The sequence below is a fragment of the Durio zibethinus genome, chromosome 15 (assembly GCF_047325235.1).
Source record: "Durio zibethinus cultivar Kanyao isolate XHJ-2024 chromosome 15, ASM4732523v1, whole genome shotgun sequence".
Taxonomy (NCBI): Eukaryota; Viridiplantae; Streptophyta; class Magnoliopsida; order Malvales; family Malvaceae; genus Durio; species Durio zibethinus.
Window position 1 is genome coordinate 21,851,943 of NC_143176.1, and position 8,224 is coordinate 21,860,166.

At 36.2% G+C, this 8,224-nt stretch overlaps 1 protein-coding gene across 1 annotated transcript; it reads left to right on the top strand.

The window, feature by feature from the left end:
- Nucleotides 1–3,103: 3,103 nt before the first annotated feature.
- LOC111302149 (abscisic acid 8'-hydroxylase 2-like) lies at nt 3,104–8,224 on the top strand. Its single transcript, XM_022898088.2, has 8 exons — nt 3,104–3,645; nt 3,843–4,161; nt 4,268–4,417; nt 4,507–4,755; nt 4,889–4,978; nt 5,104–5,289; nt 6,208–6,326; nt 7,773–8,224. The coding sequence occupies exons 1-8, from the start codon at nt 3,383–3,385 to the stop codon at nt 7,876–7,878; spliced, it is 1,482 nt and encodes a 493-aa protein (XP_022753823.2). The 5' UTR covers nt 3,104–3,382; the 3' UTR covers nt 7,879–8,224.

Below are 8,224 nucleotides of genomic sequence, written 5' to 3' on the forward strand. Positions count from 1 at the left end.
GGTTAGAGCCATTAAGGAATGGATAACATTGAAGAATATTAGTGAACTCCGCTGGTTTTTGAGACTAACCAACTATTATGGAAGGTTTGTGAAAGGGTACTCTCGCAAGACCACAGCCCTCACGGAGCGATTAAAAAAAGAGCATAAATGGTGTTGGACAAGTGAGTGCTAAGAGACCTTTGAGGGATTAAAAAATGCTATTATGAAAGATCTCATCTTAGCTCTCTCTGATATTGAAAAGCCTTTCAAAGTTCAGACGGATACATCTGATTTCACTATTAAAGGAGTGCTTTTACAACAACATCACCTGATAGCATTTGAAAGTAGGAAGCTAAGCGAAGCTGAAAGGAAATATATGGCCAGAAAAAAGAGCTCTTGACAGTAGTTCACTGCTTGAAGGCTTGGCGACATTATTTGTTGGGTTCACACTTTGTCGTAAAGATTGATAATGCGGTCGTTAGCCATTTCCTCACCCAACCAAAGCTTACAGTGAAACAAGTTAGATGGTAAGAATTTTTAACGAAGTTCGATATTTGTTTTGAGCACACCGTTAGAAAGACCAATCAAGTGGTCGATGCATTGAGCAGACGAACAGAGTTAGCGGCCCTTAGAAGAATTGCCCCAATGGTAGCTAGTAGAACCACGATAGATATTCACAAGTTGATTGAAGATCATTTAAAGAAGGACCCACAGGCCAGTACCATCTTGAAACTAGTGAAAGAGAGAAAGTCCAAGTATTTTTGGTAAGAAAATGAGGTCTTGTGGACCAAGGAACCTCGATTGTTTGTGCCAAGAGTAAGAGGTCTGAGACAGATGCTGATAAGAGAATGTCATTACACACCATGGGTTGGACATTCGGGTTGGCAACGCACTTTGGCTTTATTGAAACAGGGATACTATTGACCTCACATGCGACAAGATGTGATGGACTATACAAAGACTTACCTCATTTACCAACAAGATAAAGTTAAAAAGAAGAAACCTACATGCATGTTTGAACCACTATCGGTACCCGTCAGACCGTAAGAAAGTATCTCTTTCGATTTCATTTTGAGCCTACCTAAAGTTGGTGATCTTAGAGCTATTTTGGTATTGATTGATCGGTTCTCTAAGTATGTTACATTCATTCCCACTCACAAGTATTGTATAATGAAAGACATAGCTCGACTATTGTTTAAACATGTGGTCAAATACTAGGGCCTCTCTCAAAATATTGTTAACGATAGAGATCCGAGATTCATGAGATTTTTTTAGAGAGAACTTTTCAAGATATTGAGATCCCAACTCAACATCTCCTCAAGCTACTACCCTCAAACCGACGGTCAAATGAAATGGTTCAATGGATTACTAGAAGAATACTTAAGGCACTTTGTTCAAGCTGATCAGAAGAACTGGCCTTCATTGTTGGACGTTGCTCAACTTTGCTTTAATTTTAACAAAAGCTCTTCTACTAACAAGAGCCCATTTGAGGTGGTCACCGGATAATTATCAAGGCTATCTCACACTTTTTTGAAACAATATGAAGGGAAGAATCCGAAAGCCTTTAATCTCGGTAAGGAGAGGAAACAAAACACGGAGATTGAACAAGCTTACCTGGAGAAAGCATCGAAGCGAATAAAGAAATGGGCAGACAAAAGTCGCAGGGCACAATAATTCTAAGTTGGTGATTTGGTTCTTGTTTGACTAGTCTCTGAACAAATCAGGTTCTTGAGAAAGAGAGATCGTAGACTGGGTCATAGATAAAATGGTTCAGTGAAGATCTTTTTAAGGTGGGAAATGCTTCTTACAAAATTGACCCACCAAAATGGATAAAGGTGCACCTAGTATTTCATGTGAGCAACCTAAAACCTTTTCATGTAGATCTTACAGATGCTAGCCGAAGGGAGCTAACCAGAACCGTCATCACCATGAAGCCACTTTCAGAACATCAAGTCGAAGAGATCTTAACCGACAGAAAAATTAAGATATCTCAAAGACTAGTTCATGAATACTTAGTGAAGTGGGAATGATTAAGACTAGAAGAAACCAGTTGGGAAAGAGAACACAATCTTCAGAGATTTAAAAGAAAGATTAAAGAATTTCAAGCTAGCAAGTCGATGAGGACGTCGATAGAATAGGTGGGGGAAGATGTCATGAGCTAACCTTGTATAGGACAATGACCGAGGCTTAGGTTGTCATGAGCCACCCATGTATAAGACCATGATCGGGTAGATCTTTTATGTTAGGAAAAGTGTCCCCATTTCAAACATTATAATAGTTAGTGGTAGCATAGCTCTAAAATCTTTAAGGCTTTTTAGGGGGGTGAACGGGCAGCGTACTGTTGGGCTGTCTCACCGATCGCGATACGGGCCTAGGCCATCTGCCAAGGGTTGCCTCCTGGCCCTGGCGATGGTGGGAAGTCCTGAAGTAATATCCTCGATTTTAATGAAATTCACCCTCGATTCTATTGTCCCGATTGTTACCTTGAAATATTTTTTTTTGTCGATGTGAATGTACTTTTTTGTGTGTGTTTAAAATTGATCTCGATATGAATGTGTCTTACTACGTATGCTAGAGACTAACTGTAACTTATGATTATTTGTTCAGATATCGAACTATTAAAGATTGATTTAGGTGAAAGTGTCCATTCAAATGTCGCACAAATTATTACTTGTTGAGAGAAAACTTAATCCGTGATACAGAAGCAGCCACACACTTCCTACCACCGAACCCTTCTCAAACACCGCCAATCAGTTAGAACGTGTCGCAGTGATATTCGAAGCAGAGTTAAGCAAAAAGCAGCGATTAAACGCTTTAGTTTTTTTTTTTTCCCCTTTCCGTTCTATTTTCGCCTAAAATAGCAAAATTGAACGGAGATGAACAAGAGGTGGGGTTTTGAAACTTTCTTCAAGTCGCCTGAGAAGTACGGACTGGGGGACAATGGGATCAAGAGTACAGATAGCACGTACTGAGCTGGTATGATGACACGTGTAAGCCAATGTTCCTTCGGCTTTCGGCCTCACCTGCTTTCATTTACCCAACCCTTAGCCTTAGGGTTGGGCCTATCTATGACGAGTTGGGGTTACCATTCCGTGCTCACAATATTTTCACTTCGGTTTTTCTTTCTCTTTAATTGAGAAAAAATCATTTGAATCCTTGAGCCAAATGTCGAGATGTTCATCTTTGTTTTTGTTCAATTTAATTATTTGAGTATCTGAGAAGAAAAAAATTGAAAGAACTAATGCAAGGTGTTCCCCAAAAGGTAGTGACGGCTGTCAAACAAGGCCCCCACATAGGCTAGACCACACCCCCTCAATGCTATATAAATAAACCCCACCAGCTCCCCCCAGCTAAATCCCCCTATCGTTTACGGTCAAGTTAGCCTTTGCCGCCTATCTATTTGATGCTCGTTTTTTCTTCTGCCACCATGCAACTGCTTTTCCTCTCATTGCCAGCATCACCACAGGTTCTCTTTCTGATTACACCAGTTCTATTCTCTTCTTTCTTCTTGTTGTTGGTGCTGCTGCTGTTGTTGTCTATTCATCAATGGCAACATCCCAAGGACAAACGTCTGCCACCTGGTTCCTTGGGTTGGCCTTATATTGGAGAGACTCTCAAGCTTTACACCGAGAATCCCAATTCTTTCTTTGCCAACAGGCAACAAAGGTATACATAAAAACAAATATAAGATTCAGATAAAGCTAATGAAAGAAATTGTAACTAATATTCTCTTACTTTATGGAGAAAACAAATTAATAGAAAAAATAAATAAAGAATTTCATTTTCCTTGTTGACCATTTTGTTTGTCTTTCATTTATCAGTTCAGGCAATTTGGTTGTTCTAGATTCTTTATTTTATTTCAGGTATGGAGATATATTCAAAACTCACATATTGGGCTGTCCCTGTGTGATGATTTCAAATCCTGAGGCAGCAAGGACTGTTCTGGTGACACAGGCTCAACTTTTTAAGCCAACTTATCCGCCAAGCAAAGAGAAGTTGATAGGGCCTGAGGCTCTATTTTTCCATCAAGGTGCCTATCATTCAAGGCTGAAGAAGTTGGTCCAGGCCGCTTTTTTACCTTCTGCAATTAGAGGGTCAGTTTCAGAGATTGAGCAGATTGTTTTGAAATTTCTACCAACTTGGGAGAATACCACTATTAACACCTTGCAAGAAATGAAGAGAGTATGTCCGCTTGTTATAAATATTTTTATCTGTTACTGCATGACTAGTCTCTGCACATCCCCAAGAATCTTTAAGAAAATTTTTGTTTTTATTTTGGCATGTTTAGTTTGCTTTTGATGTGGCAATGATTTCTGCCTTTGGCCACAAACAAGACTTGGAAATGACAGAAATCAAGCAACGCTATCAATGCCTGGAGAAAGGTTACAATTCTATGCCTTTCGATCTTCCAGGGACCTCTTTCCATAAAGCAATGAAGGTATATATTTTCATTCTGCTGTCTCAGAGTCTTTCGGTTTGGACTCTTCATTCCTAATATGATCAGTTCATCTTATCTGTTTTGAAAAGGCTAGGAAGCTGCTGAATGGGACCCTAAGAAGATTGATACAAGATAGAAGAGATAATAAGAAACAAGGAGGAGGATTGCTGGGAAGTCTGTTGGGGGCCAAAAACCAGAAGGTTGATCAACTGAGTGATTCCCAGATTGCTGATAATGTAATTGGAGTGATTTTTGCTGCTCATGACACTACTGCAAGCGTCTTAACATGGGTTGTAAAGTATTTGCATGACAATGGAGATTTACTAGAAGCTGTCACAGTAAATATTCTTCTCACCTTGATGATCTTGATTGAGGAGTAGCTTTTGCTTTCATTTCACTAAAAAAAAAATGGAAGGCAATCAAAATCTTTCTGTATCCTACATTTTATTCCTTCTCAATCATATCCTGCAGAGAGAACAAGAAGGGATTCAACGCAAAATAATTGAAGCAAATCGCAAGCTTACGTGGGATGATACGAGGCACATGCCACTGACAACCAGGGTGCATCATATCAATTTGACAAGTTTCATTCTGTTTTACTATTTAATACCAAATTAAGAAAATGTTTTTTTAATAGATAAAACCCATACTTACCATATATATATATATTTGATGTTGGAATCCAGGTGATTCAAGAGACATTAAGAACAGCAAGTATACTATCATTCACGTTCAGAGAAGCAGTGCAAGATGTTGAGTTTGATGGCTATTATATCCCCAAAGGTTGGAAGGTTCTTCCTCTCTTCAGAACCATCCATCATTGCGCAGATTTCTTCCCTCAGCCCGAAAAATTTGACCCTTCAAGATTCCAGGTAAATGATCAGGCCAAGCAATACATAAATCAGTTTCTCTATACACTTGTTAAAAATAATTAATTTTTTTTTATTTTTTTATATATACAAGAAATAATAATATATTAATTTATAAAAATATACCACCTTAACAAATCTTTTGTCATTTTTTAACATTTTTCACCAAAAAAAAAAACAAAAACTATAGTAAAATCATAATAGATTAAAAATATCAAATAAAGAAAACATACACACTAGTTTTAACATTTTTAAAAGTAAAAAGCAAATGAGTAAAAGTGAATAAAAAATTTAAATTGACATCGCCAAAGTTGTATCCTTTTGTCTATAATTAAGATTGTTTATTGAGAAAATATTAAAATTTTAATTTCAGTGATTAAAATTTAAATTTGATCATTTTAAACATAAAAAATATATTGCAAAGAATATATTTATCACTCAGCAATTTGTTGACTTTTCAAATCTTGGCGAATCATATATAAAATTGTTAATAGTGTGTCTATATATATATATATATATATATATATGTGTGTGTGTGTGTGTGTGTGTGTGAATAGCATTGGCATTGTTTAATATATTTGGAGTCTCTGACCAAGATTCGTGAAGTGGCTCATGCACTATCCAGTTTTGAGCAAAAATGTAAGGTTATCAATGGTTTATCTGATGCTGGTGAGCTTTTCATTTGTTTACCGTTAATCTTCCTCTACTCAAACCATCTGTTGATGAAATCTTTCAAGTATCAGAGGCACGTGACGTGACCTGATTCTGTAGGGTAGTAAGTAACAACAGGGCAGTTTGAATCTGTGTCTAAACTTTCTTTGGAAGTATCTGAGAGATTTCAGCTAAATTAGCTTAGGCCTTTTTGGTGTAGAATATTACTTTCTGCTATATTAATATTGTTTTCGAGTGATGTTGTTGCAGGTTCCACCGAGACCCAACACGTTTATGCCGTTTGGCAGTGGGGTTCACTCTTGTCCAGGCAGTGAACTGGCTAAGCTTGAGATGCTGGTTCTCCTCCACCATCTCACAACCAGATACAGGTACCCATTTCTTCTCTCTTGTTCACAAAATAATTGAGATGATCGAAAACGTAGTAGTTCAATTCACTCCCCCCCATTCGAGAACATAGTCATTAGGCTGTGGAAATGGTCCTAACTACTAATTTAGTCCCAATGCTGCCATTTAAGGCGAGTTGGCTTAGCCCTTCGGGGGCATCAAAAGCTACAATTTTTTTTGCATGGGGTGAAATATATTTGAAAGTAGATTTGATAATTTTAAATACAATTCGATAATGTAATATAAAAATATAAAAAAGTTATATATGAATTTAGTGTAATTATATTTTGTGTTTTAATTATATCAATATGATTAAAATATGATATTATTTATGTTGTGTATGTGTCAAATAATAATACGTTTAAAATATGATACTATTTATAACACAAAAAATAATAAATTATTTTAATTTATTTAAGAAATAAATTAATAATTATATTTATACTATTATTTTTGTATTTAAATAGATTATAAATTTTTAATTTTTAAATATTTTTTTGGTTTAAATGTTAATTTAAATTATTTTTTGTTTAAATAAATGAATTAATCATATCAAATTGTATTATTCATATATAATTGTATCAATTATGTTATGTTGTATTATATTATTTGAGTATAAATTAATTTTAAATATATTAATCATATCGTATAATGTATAACACACATAATAAGTATGTTATATTTATGTTAAAATTATTCGTATTGTGTTTAAAATTATATTTGATACGAAACACGATAAAATAACACGAATTGTGAAATCTTTTTTAAAGTCGATGGTGGATATTTTCGGAAGTGGAAGATTTTTCCACTGTATCTATCGTTACACTTGGCGTCCATGAGCAACATTCTTTGACCTATTTGCATGAAAGACAATACCAAACCTTTGAAAAAAAGATGTTTCGGCATTGTGATTATCCAATTTCAACTCTGTATGTCATACTTAGGCTTTTCACACAAACAATTTGAACTGGATAATTCAGATATACGCATCTACTATAGTTTTGGATATCTTTTGGAAGTTCAATGTTTAGATACTGAGAACTAGGATGACAACGCAAATTTGCTTTGTCGACGATATGGTTTACGAGAGTGGGACCCTGTATTTGATCATGAACTATTACAAGGAGAATGGGACTTGTCCATGTCTTCGAGACAAAGATCGATTTTGAAAAAAATTGTCCTGCCACAAAAAAAAAAAAAAAAAGCCTACAATTGTAGTCCACATCCGGGTATCTTATCGTGTGTAGTCAGTTTTCAACGAAAGCTGCAAGAGGATAAATGTCAATGTCTAGCTAGCGAGTTTTAAGTTCAAGAAATGTTCCCATAAATTTTGTTTTCAATATCTTTTCTTTTGACGAAAACAAAGATCTTCCAGCCATATTCATTGAAAATTTTGCTCTTCTTGAATCCTTCCAATGTTTTCACTGCAGGTGGCAAGTTGTAGGAGATGAGGATGGGATCCAGTATGGTCCCTTTCCAGTGCCCAAACGGGGCTTACCTGTAAACGTCACACCTAGAAAAATCAAGAGAGCGTGAACAATAGGTTTTCTAGATTTGGACTCGTTGAAGATTGAAACATTGTTCACTCGGGCCAAAAGCAGGTTAACCCGGTGAAGCTTTTCTTTCCCCCCCCCCCCCCCCCCCCACACGCTTTGGGAATCTTTTGTAATTGCTTAGAAGCTTTCTTGAGGTAGGTTTTTTTTATCTTGGTTTGTTCGAGTAAAGTACATGTATTGTGTACAAAAAAAAAAGAGTAAGCAAAATGCAAAAAGGAAACAAGAACTGTATTTGCATTGGGGTGTTTGAAAGCAAGTCCCTTTGACTTGCGGATCAAATCTATGTGGTTTAGAACATGAATGAAGTAGCTATCATAGGCCCGAAA

Bases quoted from the DNA above. Each gene is read 5' to 3' on its own strand.
- LOC111302149 (XM_022898088.2), top strand. From the start codon at position 3,383: ATGCTCGTTTTTTCTTCTGCCACCATGCAACTGCTTTTCCTCTCATTG. The intron at 5,290-6,207 runs GTAAATGATCAG...ATGTTGTTGCAG, and splicing joins TTGACCCTTCAAGATTCCAG to GTTCCACCGAGACCCAACAC. The intron at 6,327-7,772 runs GTACCCATTTCT...TTTTCACTGCAG, and splicing joins CATCTCACAACCAGATACAG to GTGGCAAGTTGTAGGAGATG.